This window comes from Mustela nigripes, chromosome 10 (genome assembly GCF_022355385.1).
Source record: "Mustela nigripes isolate SB6536 chromosome 10, MUSNIG.SB6536, whole genome shotgun sequence".
Lineage (NCBI taxonomy): Eukaryota > Metazoa > Chordata > Mammalia > Carnivora > Mustelidae > Mustela > Mustela nigripes.
Window position 1 is genome coordinate 67,353,537 of NC_081566.1, and position 13,438 is coordinate 67,366,974.

At 54.8% G+C, this 13,438-nt stretch overlaps 1 protein-coding gene across 1 annotated transcript; it reads right to left on the minus strand.

Moving 5' to 3' along the window:
• Window positions 1–1,664: 1,664 nt before the first annotated feature.
• On the minus strand, window positions 1,665–4,677 carry S100A9 (S100 calcium binding protein A9). Its single transcript, XM_059414211.1, has 3 exons — window positions 4,574–4,677; window positions 3,826–3,998; window positions 1,665–2,019 (listed from the first exon to the last, which is right to left on the minus strand). Exons 2-3 carry the CDS (start codon window positions 3,973–3,975, stop codon window positions 1,777–1,779), a joined length of 393 nt encoding a protein of 130 aa, XP_059270194.1. The 5' UTR covers window positions 3,976–3,998; window positions 4,574–4,677; the 3' UTR covers window positions 1,665–1,776.
• Between the last annotated feature and the right edge of the window lie 8,761 nt (window positions 4,678–13,438).

Sequence of the window (13,438 nt, forward strand, 5' to 3'; positions counted from 1 at the left end):
CCGCCCCGCCGCTGGGAATGAGGCGCAGGAGCGCACGTGCCGCAGCCTGGCCCGTGGAGACGACGCCGGGTGGGGAGGCAGGGTCACGCACATACTCATGGGACACTGGGAAAGGGAGGGGGCGCTGAGGGGTGGAGGTGCCTGCCCCACCCTGGGGCATCCCCAGGTCCCCCAGCTGGTTCTTTCTCCAAACTGCCCCCAGAAGGTGACTCCTACCTGGTCGTGAAGGTCAGGGAGAAGGTTGATCAGAAGATGAGTCTCCCCAGTCTCAGCTCCCTGAGTCAGGCAGGGAAGGGACCTGGGGCTTCTAAACTCTGCTCCCCAAGCTCACACAGACTGGAGGAGTTCCTGGAAACACCATACCCTCAAGTGGGGCCGTCAAATCCCTGTAACCACAGCAGAGGCCCCGGCCCCTTAGAGCAGAGGCCGGCACAGTCCGCCCGGCAGACGGCCCAGTGACCGGCTGCAGCCAGCCAGTGTGGGGCACTGGAAACCTGACCTCCTTCTTCTGACCTGCTCAGCAGTGGGGAGAGAGCCAGGACAGCCAGCCCATGGAGAAGATGGGATTCGAGGCCCTTTTGTCGCCGCACTGTTTTGTTTTTAAAAGATTTTATTTGTTGGGGTGCCTGGTGGCTCAGTCAGTTAAGTGTCTGCCTTCTGCTCAGGTGATGATCCCAGGCTCCTGGGACTGCTTCTCCCTTTCCTTCTGCCCGCCGTCCCGCCCACTTGAGCTCTCTTTCTGACAGAGGGAGCGAGAGAGCGAGAGAGCGAGAGAGAGCATGATCAGGTGGAGGGGCAGGGGTGGAGGGAGGAGCAGGCTCCCCGCTGAACAGGGAGCCTGATTGGGGGATCAAACCCAGCACCCTGGGATCATGACCTGGGCTGGAGACGGACGCTTTGCTGACTGAGCCCTCCAGGCTTCCTTCTGCACGACTTTGAGCAGCTCCACTGCTTTATGTCCTGGACTGGGCCCTTCCCCACTCTGTCTCACTTTCTTCACTTGTGCAGGGAGCTCTGGACCTAAAGTACCACGTCCCCGTGGAAGTGGTTGGCCTTAATGGCAGCAGGGACAGGACTGGAGCTCTTTCTTCCAACCAGCAGGAGGGGCTCTTCTCTCTCCATCTTGCGGGCACTGGGTGGGTACAGGTCAGATTCACCCGCTCTCATCCCTGCCGCACCTGCTCCAGCGCCTGGCCATGGGGAGGGTGCTGTGGATCCAGGACACAGGTGACGGGCAAACACAGCCAACCCAGTTCCCTTCTTAGACACAACTGCTCTGGGCGCACCTGTGGGTAACTCCCTGAAGAGCGAGGTCTCTTAGGAGACTACAGATGGCTATGGAAGATGGTAGACAGCCCTGGGTGCAGGAAAGTCAGGGCAGGCGGGGTGGACTGCATGTCGAGAGGAAGGGATATCCGCCTTTTGCCTTCTATGGGGACGAGTCAGTACAGGGAAGTCCTGAGCCGGATTGAGGGGACCTGAGTAGTGGGGACCGAGGTGGGAGTGGGAAACAGTCAGGAAGTGAGTCCAAGGGATTTAGCTGTGGCTTCTCACTCTGTCATTAGCAGGTGAAGGGGTTCAGCCGTTAAGGGGTAGGGCCATGAGCCACCCAGGCCCCTGGAAGGACAAGTCAGGAAGTGTGGTGGAAGAAGGACACACAGTGCTCGCTTGGAAGAAGACTTTATTTTGCCCCCCCATTTCCCAGCCCCCCAGCTAAGGCAGTCGGGCCTCTCTGGGGCCCTCGTTGGGCAGGAGCAGGGTGTCCTGGCCTCCTGGCTAGTGGCTGTGGCCGTGGCCATGGCCACCGTGGCTATGGCAGTGGCCCTGGTCACCCTGCCCAAAGCCTGGCCCGTGGCTGTGGCCTTCTCCTTCAGGGGCATTCTTGTGCATCTCCTCATGGGAGGCCATTGTCAGCCTGCCCACTAGGATGGAGAACTCCTCGAAGTTCAGCTGCTTGTCCCCGTTTGTGTCCAGGTCCTCCATGATCTTGTTTATGGTATTGTCATTCTTCTTCTGCTTCTGTGGGTTGGGGGGACAGGGCGGTTAGGGCTGTTGGTTTGGCCAGTGCTGGGGACGGGGGCTCAGCCAATGACCCCAGGCAAAGGCACAAGGAAATCTGCCTCCTAGGCCTCAGGTAAAAAATTAAAAATGACCATTGGCGGTCGCCCATGGTCTAGCAGATGCTGAACATGTGACACTTGCTGATTTATTCTGCATATAACCTGAGCACTATGATTCTCTCTGTTTTACAGAAGAACTGAGATCAAGAGACTTGCTTGAGGTCACGTAGTTAGTACGCACAGAAATGTCTCCTCATTTGGTCTTTATAACAAGCTCAACAGGTGAACTTGGGTACCCTCCTTGAGGAAGCCGTCGCAGAAAAGGGGAACTAGTTCCTGCGGACTGACAAGGCTTGGGAGCCGAAGGGGGTCATGAGCCCAGCCTTGTTCCAGTCCGTGCGCCCAACTGTCCTGCTCCTTTCTCTTTTCCTGCCTCTCCCTTCTCTCTCTAGGTTACTCATTAGTGACACTCATTTCAACCTACACAGGGGGCAGCATCTAGGAGAACAAGATGCTTTGTATCCTGTGTGGGGCCAGAGAGCAGTGGATATTGTCCATTTACTCTGAAGGGTGTGACGAAGTCTGCTGAGGGGTGCGGTGGGAGGTGGGGGGGCCAGGCTGCCGTTGGTCCCGCCCCCTGGCTGAGAAGCTCAGCCTAGTCCCTTCCCCAGACCCTGTGGGTGCCCAGCTCAGACCCCATGCCCTTCCTCCTCCAGCAGCCCCTCCACACGGCCTTCTCTTCTGCACTTTCCCCTGTTGCCTTGTTCCCTGTTCACTCTGGAGCGGCGGCTCCGCAGGGTCTCAGCTTTCCCTCCTGGACAAGGGAGGTGGGTGCTAGGCCAGGTGTGGGAGTCACACGGAGGAGAGCCTCCCCCCACCAGCTCTTGGCTGGACCCTCTCCTGTCCATGCTGACCAAGCGCCCTGCTTCCCCGTGTCTGCACCTGTGGGGAGCAGCCAGCCTTCCCTCTATCGCCTCCTGAGCTGTGTGGGGCTTCGGGGAAGGCTGCCTCCTTCCCCAGGAATGGAGCTGAGACTGGAACTCAGACACCTCACTCTTCTGAGTCCAGGCCTCTGTTTTCCCAAAGTCCCCCAACTTGTAAAGAAAACTGAAAGATTGGATGAAACAAATTCTCCTCCTACCCCCCCCCCCCCCCCAGCTGCCAAGTCATTTGCAGATCAGGGGAATAAACTAATTATGTTTCTGTGTGTTTTGTGCACACAACTGCCCCACAGGGGCTTTTCTGCACGTGGTGTGTTTCCTACTCTGGAGCCCCTCAGCCCTCGCACTGAGACCGCCCTGGGGGTGAACATCTTCCCCGCTTCTGCCAAGGGGTGTCCTCAGTTTCTTCCCTCCTCAGTTTAGCATTAGCCCAAAAGTCACCTCCTTGGAGGGGCCCTCCTTGCCCACCCACCTAGTCGGCTCCCCCCACGCAGCCCAAGTCACCCACAGCGCTCTGTCTTGCACCCTTTGGGGGCACTGATGGGCATTGGCTTTATCTACGTTCTTTGTTGCTCAACATCTTTGCTGTGTATCCCAACCATGGGTCCCTGTTTGCCACTACGCACTCCAACCCGGGACGGGTCCTGCACACAGCATAGCTGCCAGTCACTATGCTCTCTAACTTGGAGCAACTCTAGGGACAGGGCAGCCGGTGCCTCTGCAGGCTGGGCTGAAGGATTGGCCCTGCAGAGAGCCCCCTCGTGCTCCACGCCTCAGCCCAGACTGCCCGGGCTGCCCCAGGCCTGCTAGGATCCTCTGCCTACCTTGAGGAAGTTGGGCAGCTCCTTTTTGACGAGCTGTTTCAGTTCCTTCTGGTTAAGCATGTCTGTGTGCTCCATGCGCACAGAGTACTGGTGGAAGATGTTGATGATAGTCTCGATGCTGCACTCCAGCTGGGACATCTGGTCCGCCATCTTCCTGTATTCCTGCACCCTGTCTGAGGATCGGGTAAGCAAGCGCTTAGGTGTTCAGAAGAAAAGGCTGCTGAGCTCCCCGGACACCTCCCACAGGCTGCACGTAGGAACAGCAGGAGAAACACAGAAGGAAAAGAAGCGGGCGCCTGGGTGGCTCAGTGGGTTAAGCCGCTGCCTTCGGCTCGGGTCATGATCTCAGGGTCCTGGGATCGAGTCCCGCATCGGGCTCTCTGCTCGGCAGGGAGCCTGCTTCCCTCTCTCTCTCTCTCTCTGCCTACTTGTAATCTCTCTCTGTCAAATAAATAAAAAATCTTTAAAAAAAAAAAAAAAAAAGAAGGAAAAGAAGCTGCGATGGGACTGAGAGAAGATACGCCCCACACATGGGAGGGGTGGGCTTAGGTGTCTGGAGAAGGCTAAAGAGCAGGGTGTTTGAGGACAAGGGGCTCTGGCAGAATATGAGCCAAGAAACGGTGAGGGAATTTTCAAGTGGGTGGGTCATCCCAGGAGGGCTTCCAGGAGGAGGCCTGGGAGGAGACCTGTTGTGGCAGGGAGGTGAGGAAGGAGTCGGGGTTTTGGGGGAAGCTGAGAGCTTACTTACCCAAGTCCCAGAGCCACACAGAGGGATGTGATGGTGCCGTGTGTGCCCAACATTTATAGGCGGCCCCTGGCCAGACCCTCAGCTCTCGTGCGAAGATTGCTTCACAGGTGAGCAGTGTGGCAACCCTGAGTTGGACTGTCAGTGCCAGGAAAGGGGTTGGGGCGGGACAGGAAATGTCCACAAAGTTCCTTGGGCTTTTTTGTGAAATGCCCAGCCCTGGGCCTGGAGCTGTTGGGGAGGAAGCTGGCTGGAGAGCTCACTTCCTCTCCACCCCAACCCTCTGCCCTACCTGAGTCAGTGAGCCGCCCCTCCCCGGGTGGCCTTCACTGCTCGGCCCCTGCTCTGCCTGTGTGTGGCCCAGCCAGGCCCTCAGAGTCTTCCTATGTTAAGCCCTCCTTGGAGGGTGAGGTGTTGGCGTGGGGTTCTGAGACTTGTGGGGTGTGAGTTGGGGCTAGGAGAGTTGTTGGAAGTGCTCCAGCCCCTTGTATGGTGAAATGCCAATAGAGTATTACCCCCACCTTAAAAGACCACCAGAGACGTGAGTCAAAGCCAATCAGCAAGGGTCGTTTATTGCAGGTCTGTGATTTCTGCAAGTTAACTATTTATCATTTTATGGCAGTCAGGGGTGCCTGAGGAATGCTACACATATGGAGGGGAGCGGGTGAAGGGGGGGGGTGCAAGGTGCCAGCTTTTGCTTTGTCCTCAGCCAGCCTTCTGCTCCTTCAATGGCAGAGGAGGAAACTGAGGCCAGAGCGGGGCCTGCTTGGTGACCTCGCAGGAACTGGGCCCAGTCATTCTGGTTCTTGCTTAAGGGTGATTCCAATCACACCTCCCTCCTACAGTCTGAGTGAGAGAGCCTCAGGCGTCTCTACAGACATGCCTTTAGGAACTTACAACCTAGAAGACAAATATTTTTATGTAGCTTCTCTTCCGCAAGACACGTCCCTCCCTGACTACAGACCTCCCTTGCCCTGGGCAGAAAGCTGAGCTGCTTAGCACAGCCCCAAAAGCTCCCTGGAAACACGGCCCTGCCCCACCAGCCTCCCCTCCGGCCCTCTTCAGCCCCTCCCCTGGGGTCTCCGGCGCCCACCTGCCATACGCACCAGGCCTTTGTCTTCGGGGCTTTCACCCGAGTGTCCTTCACCCACGACAGAGGGCAGCCCTACCGACCCCTCGTGGCTTGGTTCGGGCGCCAACCCGGCCGGAAGCCTGTCTGCTCTCCCCGACTGAAAACAACTGTTCTTCCCCCCAGAATCGTTCCCCCAACTTCCGACTCTCAACGTGTCCTCTCCTGGGTTATGCACGTATTTTGCCTTTCTCTGACAACTGCCTGTAGATCCTCTAGGGAGGTTCTTCATGTTCCCACCCTCCTGAGGACACAGCCCAGGGCTTGGCTGACGGGAGACCTCACACTTGCTGAAGGATCTCGCCCAGTGTGGCAGCTTCGTGCCACCCCCGCCCCCCACCCCGGCCCAGGAAGCATCTGGAAAGGTGTCCTTTTCCACCTCCACCAGTGTCTCTGTCCCGTCTTCATGAACCTGAAAGCCCCAGGCAGCCGCTGTGTGTGCTGCACTGTGGTCTTGACTATGTCCTGCCTTGCTCTGCAGAGATGGCACATGGAATTGTGGGTAAGAGCTCAGACTGGCTGTGTGACCTTAGGCAGTTTACTTGACCTCTCTGGGCTCACTTCTTGGTCATTAAAACAGTAAAAGAACAGCCTGTCTTGAGAATTGAGACCGTACGTGTAAAGGGGGGAAGAACTCAGTAGGTAGGAGGCATTCTTATTAGTTATTGTTTCATTCATTAATATCAGTATCGGTTGAACACCTACTATGTGCCACACAGTAGTGCTAGATGCCGGGGGAACGTGATGGATGAGTCATCACACATGGAGGGGACATGATCTTGAATCTCATATTCCTAATTGCATCTTAGGCAGGTGATTGCTAAGGGCAGGGCCTGGCACAGTGCCAAACATACAGCCAGCATTTAGCACAGCCTTGTTGGATGTGTGCTGCAGTGGCTGAGCCAGTCACCCCCGACGGAGTGACAGGAGCAGGGTGAGGTTGGCCCTCCCTTGTTTGCACCTGCGTTGGAAGCTCGGGCTGCTAGGGAATCTGCCAGGGGCCCCAGCAGGTGCCTGGGACCTCGGCCCTGCGCCCCATGGCGCCCTCTGCGGGCTCTGCGAGAGCACGTGCGCTATTGGCTGCGGACCCCAGGCAGGAGTTTTCACAGGAGGCAGGCACAGGAGCGACCGGGGAGGCTGCTGGCTCTGGAGCCTCCGGCCAGGGACACTAGGGAGTGGCGGAGACGGTGGCAAATGGGACCCTTCTTTCCTGGAAGGGCAGCCGTCCTCAGCCTCAGGCTGTGCTGGGAAAGTGGACCAGCTGTCGTCCCGTCTCCCGAAGGCCCAGAAAATATCAGTTTTATGTGAAAACTCCTGCTTATAAAATTGGTCCACTAATTCTAAAGAAAAATAAAAGCATTAAGAGGAAGGCATGGTGTGTGCTGAAGAAAGCGTGACCCCAGGGTCACGGCTTGGGCTGTGGGCCCAGCCCAAGGCCCTGACTGTCTGGCCTGCCGTGCAAGTCACTTCTGCGGCCCTGGGTCTGGCCTGGCTCCGTCGGCGCTGGATGAATGTCTGTTGGATGAGTAAATGCGGGAATGCACGAATAAATGAAGAAACGAGGAAGCATGAAGTCGCATGCTGATCTGTTGCTCCGTGACTCTCCGTAGAGCCTTGTCTGTGACTGCAGAGGGTTAACCCAGGATTGAAGTAAAATGGGGGAGGCAGAGACCAGGAGCAGCAGCGGGTGGGAGTGAGCTGCTGGGCAGACTTTGAAACAGGTGGGCAGTGGGCGCCCTTGTATCAGCAGACCACAGTGGCCCCCTGGGCCCAGGCTGGTCCCAGCTCAGGAGAGCCTAGGGCTGAGCTTGTGGAGGTCCTGACATGGGCTATTTCTGGCTCCATCCATCGCTGCCCCGACGCCATCTATCCCCCTCTCTGCCAACCAAGGCCAGAGGTTGGGATGTGGGGTGATGGGGAGTGGGGTCTTCTCCTTGGGGAATCTCAGAGCCTCCTGCTAGGGCCTGATTTGGGGCCATTCCCCTGGTTTCAGACAGTGATTCTGGAGGCTGTCATTGAAAGAAAAGGGTACGGTTTCCTCAGCTGTGTCTAAAACAATTAAGCGACCATGTAAGCATGTCTTCCTTCCTGGTGCCCAGGACCAAGAGTGGGTCTGTGTCCGCATGGGTCTGCTCCCACCTGCTGTTGTGTCTCAGGGAAGTTTGTCCCTTCTCCGTTGTCCGTATCGAACCAGGTATTATAGTGGGGCCGTAACGGGCACACAGGTGAACCTTCCCCAGGCTCTGTGCCCTTCAGCCTGCAGGGTCCTGGGTGCAAGCTCACGGCTGAGGGAGGGGCCAAGAGCTGGACTCTAGTCCTAGCTTCTCCAGACTTGTTGGATGGGCTTTGGAAAGCATTTCTGTGTCTGGGACTCCCTTTTCTTATTCATTAGGGAAAGAGGCTGGTTCAGCCGGCCTTCCGTCCTTTCCTGCACTGACTCTGGGTTTCGATGCAGTCTTGTGGGCTCCATGAATACCACTGGCCTCATGGCCCCAGGGCTCTGTCTGACCCCCTGGCTTTCTGCTGCTGCCCTGCAGATAAAGGCATGTTTCCTCTACTAACAGAGCAGCTACAGGGCCCAACCCTTCCAGGCTACAACCTGCTGGCCTCTCCCCTCCACAACCTTACCCCCATGCTCTGCCCTCTTGCTGCCCTCCCCGCTGCAAGTCCTCCTCCCCACATGCTCTCCCTCCAGCCCCTGCTTTTTCCTTGCTTCTGTCCCAGCGCAGGACCCCCGATGCTCTTCCATGGAGAGCTCACCTTGGCGCCCCACTGCTTGTTCTGTGTGTAATGGAGGGACATGGGTACTGTCGACCCCTTCCTGTACCTTTGGACTCAGTCTACACTAAGCTTTGACTGCCCCTTGTGTCCTGCACTGAGGTCCCTGAGACATGCTGCCCTGGCCACACTGCTCCGGCATCCCCAGCGTGACCCTTCCAGTGACCTGTTTTCTTCGATCTTCATGTGCTGCGGCCCTGAGTTCAATCGCTGCCCCTCAACTCCATCTCAGCTGGCCTCCCTCAGAGCCATCGTGATTTCTGGGAAACTGTATTTCCTTAATGGAAAAATCTGGTGGCCCCTTTCCTGTTTGTGTCGTCTGTTTTTCCAATTCTTCCTCATCTTGTATCTCTTGTACAGCCATCGTGTGCTTGAGGTTCCAGAATCTTCCACAGGTTCCAGACCAGTAGTATCTCGGCATCTCCCCGTTGGCTTCCTTTGCTTGTTAGGTACACCTTGGAGGTGTGCAGGCCTCTTCCACGTGCATTAGCATGTTGGCGTCCAAGTACTGGCCTCTAGGGCTGCCCCAGTTGTGTTAGCTCCTTGAAAGAGGGTGTTCTTGTGTTTGCTCATTCCTGGATGGAAAGTTTGGCGTGGGAGAGACATCTGATAACCATTTGCAGAATAACGTGAGTGACTGACTTGGTTTTGGTGGAACCCGTGCTTACAGGTTATTTCCTGTAATTAAGAAGTTGTGCAGCAGGGAGAAAGCAGAGAAGAAAACAAAGGAGATGGGGAGGAATGACCTAGGAGTGCGCCAACTCTCCCAGGCAAAGCAAGGTGTGTGCTGCCCCCTTGTGGTAGGGTTAGCTGTGGGGTTAGGGCTTAAGGATTCTTGTCTGGTTAGCTAGGGTCAATTTATTTGCCTTTTAATAATAGATATCAGTGCTTAAACAAGACATTTTCTTAGAGTATTTTTCCAGTGAGTATAGGTTAGCTTTTATCCCAAATAGTTAGGGAAAATCACCAAATGTTCCAAAGCAACATTTAAGTCAAAATATCTTTTTTTAAAAAAAGATTTTATTTCTTTATTTGACAGAGATCACAAGTAGGCAGAGAGGCAGAGAGAGAGGGAGAAGCAGGCTCCCCGCTGAGCAGAGAGCCCAATGCGGGGTTCGATTTCAGAGCTCCGGGATCATGACCTGAGCCGAAGGCAGAGGCTTTAACCTACTGAGCCACCCAGGCGCCCCTAAGTCAAAATATCTTGACATTTATGTTTTATTGTCAAAATAATTAAAAATAGAGTTGCTCTGTCACTCTTCTGCCAGGTAGATTCGCTGGCCCTGTCTTTCTGGTCTTGGCTGAAAAGCATCTTCTCTGTGGGCTTCCTTAATGGGCCTCTCTCAATAGGACAGCTTTCTCGACGCTTAGCGTGCATTCCTTCCCATTGCTGATCCCACGCTCTTTGCAAGCTCCCAGGTGGGACCAGAGCTATACATTTGGACTAAGTAGATATTCCATAAATATTTATTAATAGGGGCGCCTGGGTGGCTTAGCAGGTTAAGCCGCTGCCTTCGGCTCAGGTCATGGACTCCGAGTCCTCGGATCGAGCCCCGCATCGGGCTCTCTGCTCAGTGGGGAGCCTGCTTCCTCCTCTCTCTCTGCCTGCCTCTCTGCCTGCTTGTGATCTCTCTCAATAAAATCTCTCTCAAATAAATAAATAAAATCTTTAAAAAAATATTTATTAATAAACAAGTATGGCTTTCTTTTTAATAAAAAAATCCATGTTTTGTCAGTGAATTTTTACCATTTCAGAATATATTTGGAGAAGGCTACTGCTTCATGACTATACGTGTGTCAAGGCCATGGCTTTCTTATATCCTGCATCATACTCCCCTGAGCTGGCCGGAGAGCTCATGACCCATGTAGGAAGCTCAGCCTCAGGCTTTAGGGGTGAGCTCTGTGAAGCCGCTGGTGGCATTGGGGGCCTCGTCCCGCTGGACACCACCGTGTCTGGGGCCAGATGTGATGTGAGCACCCCCTCTTTCCCTAGCCATTTCCGTCTTCCTCTACCCTCTGTCAGCATGTGGGTTTCTCACCAACCGTATCTTTGCAGACAAACTCTGAGGTGGCCCATGGCTTGGGACTCCATTGACATCCCAGAGTCTCGTTACAACCAGTGTCAGAGGTTTCTGTGGCCCTGACAAGACCCTTGTTCCCAGAATAGGCCCCATGAAGAGTCCCGTGAGAGTCGGGGAGTCCAGGAAAGATCAATGGGTGATTGCGGCTCCAGCCGAAGCCGCCCGGGGGGAACCCGCTGGAGGCCATCTCCCCTCTCAGTCTGGCTCGTTCTCTGATTTCCAGCATGACTTAGGAGAGTCACTTCCTTGGAGCTTCAGGCTCATCATTTCTAAAATGAGGAAATGTTTTTATGAATGGATTAATTCAAGACGATGGAATGAACTCCTAGGAAGTTCTGGGCAGTCTCCGAGGTGGCTTCTATCTCAGGAGTTCCGATACCCATCATCGCCGCTCCTATGGAGCTCCCCCATTGGACACAGTGGCTGTTCCATGGACATTCCCCAGGGCAGCACTGGACTAGCCAGTGTCTTCAGGGTGTGACCGCAGGTCATCTGATGTGGCTGAGGGGCCATGAGCAATTCTGAGCCCAAACTCAGGTTTTGGCTGTACTTCCTTACTTGCACGAAAATAGCAGTGCCTGGTCAGGCGTTCACTGCAATGGCTGAGCCAGCTTAGTGAGGACCTCGCCCAGGACACTAGTCCCATGACACTGTGAGGGCCTCGGGGTCCACATTGAAGTCATGCAAAGGAACAAGTGATTCTACATCAGGGTAGATGATGCAAGGGCTAGTTTTAGAGCAAACATGACAAATAAAAATTTAGATAACAGAATAGAAAGTAGTTAGACGTACTCTGTATTATGGCCTTGATGGGAAAAGTGAACCATCTGGTCAGAAAGAGGAATGGGAGTTCCAAGAAGCAGCCTGGAGTTGTCCGGGGGTAGGGGGTGTCTCGTGGAGGAAGGGACCATCCATCTCCTTGGGCTTGTCACGAGTTCCAACAGTGCAGCATCAGGGTGTGCGTGGGGCCTGACCCACGACCCCCAGGGGCACTGGGGGAAGTCTAGGTCCAGAGGATCTACAAATTGAAATTCAAATTGGCCTGCGCAGAGCCTTCCTAGTCTCTCTTTTTGGTTCTTGGGTGTGGCTATTTCTCTGCTTCTGGAGGCTGTGTGGATTCTGCTTTGTTTCCCTCTGAGCTGCACTATTTTGTGTGCATTCAGCGCTGTGAGCGGACTCTGATTATTCCTGCAATGAAGTGGAGTGGAAGTCATCCTTGTTTCCTAAGTAGACCTGGAGAGATTCAATAGTAATAGCCTTTTCCCAGGTCTGGACCTTCATCTGCTTGCCAACTCTGAGATTTTACAAAACATCTTCAATTACGAACAGGTTGAGAGAATTAGTTTGGTCTTAAAAAACTCAGCAAAGTCACACTTTTCATAATCTCTACAATGATCTGTAAATATTGAATGAACAGTGTTTGACAGGATGAAGGAAGAGCTGGCTTTGCAGGGAGTTGGGGCACTGACGACTCCCTGTTGCCCCCGTGTGGCCACTCTCCAGGTAGCACGTGGCCGAATGTGTTTGATTTACCAGCTTCAAGGGAGAAGACAGAAGGTTTGTCCCTGAATTCCTTAGTTCATAAAAACCATCCTCTAATTTATGAGCAATATTCTAAATCGAGTATATCTTAACTGGGGGTTATGGTGAGGGTCAGGGTCAAGTCACATACGTTAACTATGGACAGTATTCTTACCTGCCCAAGGTGTTTTTAAACATTCAGTGGGAGAGGACAGAGTCACCCTGGCACCGGGCACATGACCTGTCCACAGAAATAGGTCACTACACCTAATGATTGTTTCATCTTAGCTGAGGACCAGGAGTTGGTACTATATAGGTCCTCCACGGGTAGCATCTGTGGCCAGCTTGGCCATCTCCCCTGGACACCCACACCCAGCTCAGCCCAGCCTCTGCTCTGCTCAAAGGTAGCAAACAGACAGACCATGTGCAGGTGGGATTGGGTTCAGGTTAGGGTTCGGGTTTGAGATCAGGGTTCGGGTTCAGGGCTAGGGTTATGGATTAGGTGTTTGGGTTTGGGTTTGGGTTAGGGTTAGGGTTAGGATTAGGGTTCGGGTTAGGCCCTGAATGGTGGCTCAGGACATGTCCATCTGTCCTCCCAGTGCTGACCTTCCTTCTCCTTGGCCCTCTGTCATCCTGGATCCTCTCCACCTCCTCCTTCAACAATTATGAATGTTCCAGGAGTAGGGTGGCAGGAGTGGGGTCTCAGGAGGACCTACCCAGATCCTGTGCCCCAGACACCACTGAGAAATTAGCCCCAGGACATTGTGTCATGAGGACTGGGATGAGGATCCCCTCCACCTCCTTGGGCACGAACACTGTTCCATTCCCTGCTGTCTCACCACTGCTGTGCCCAATACTACTGAAAACACATCTGTGAAAAACCGAGCCAGAGTTTCAGGGGGTGAGTCCCAGGCTGAGCCCTGCTAGGTGACAGGTGCACCTGTGGCCTGGGATGGGTGCCGCTCACTGTTGTCTCAGACAGGGGTGCCTGTCCGCCTTCTCTCCAGGGGCCCTGCATGGGACCTCTGCTTCCTCACGTTCTCCCCAGGGCTGCTGGTCCCCAGACCAGACATCTGCCAGTCTGAGGGTGACCAGCACTGCCTCCCCAGGGTTTCCTTTGCCTGAGTCCTTCCCCGGGAGCTCCTGCATCTCCTGACACATACTCCCTGTGTGCCTCTCCTCCCCCTTGAACTTGCACGTGTCTAGTCTCTGTCCCTGTGGGACCCAGTGACTTGGAGCATGGATTGGAGCAGACCCATGGGAGACCTTTCTCTGGCCTAGGGTTGTGAGCGATGCTTTTACCCTCTGCGGAGTGTCTTCCAGCTTTCTGCATTTCCCTGGTTTCTGTGTGGGCCACAG

Coding starts and splice junctions, on each gene's coding strand:
- S100A9 (XM_059414211.1), bottom strand. CDS start 3,975: ATGGCGGACCAGATGTCCCAGCTGGAGTGCAGCATCGAGACTATCATC. Junction 2,020..3,825: donor AGCTGCCCAACTTCCTCAAG/GTAGGCAGAGGA, acceptor CCCAACCCACAG/AAGCAGAAGAAGAATGACAA.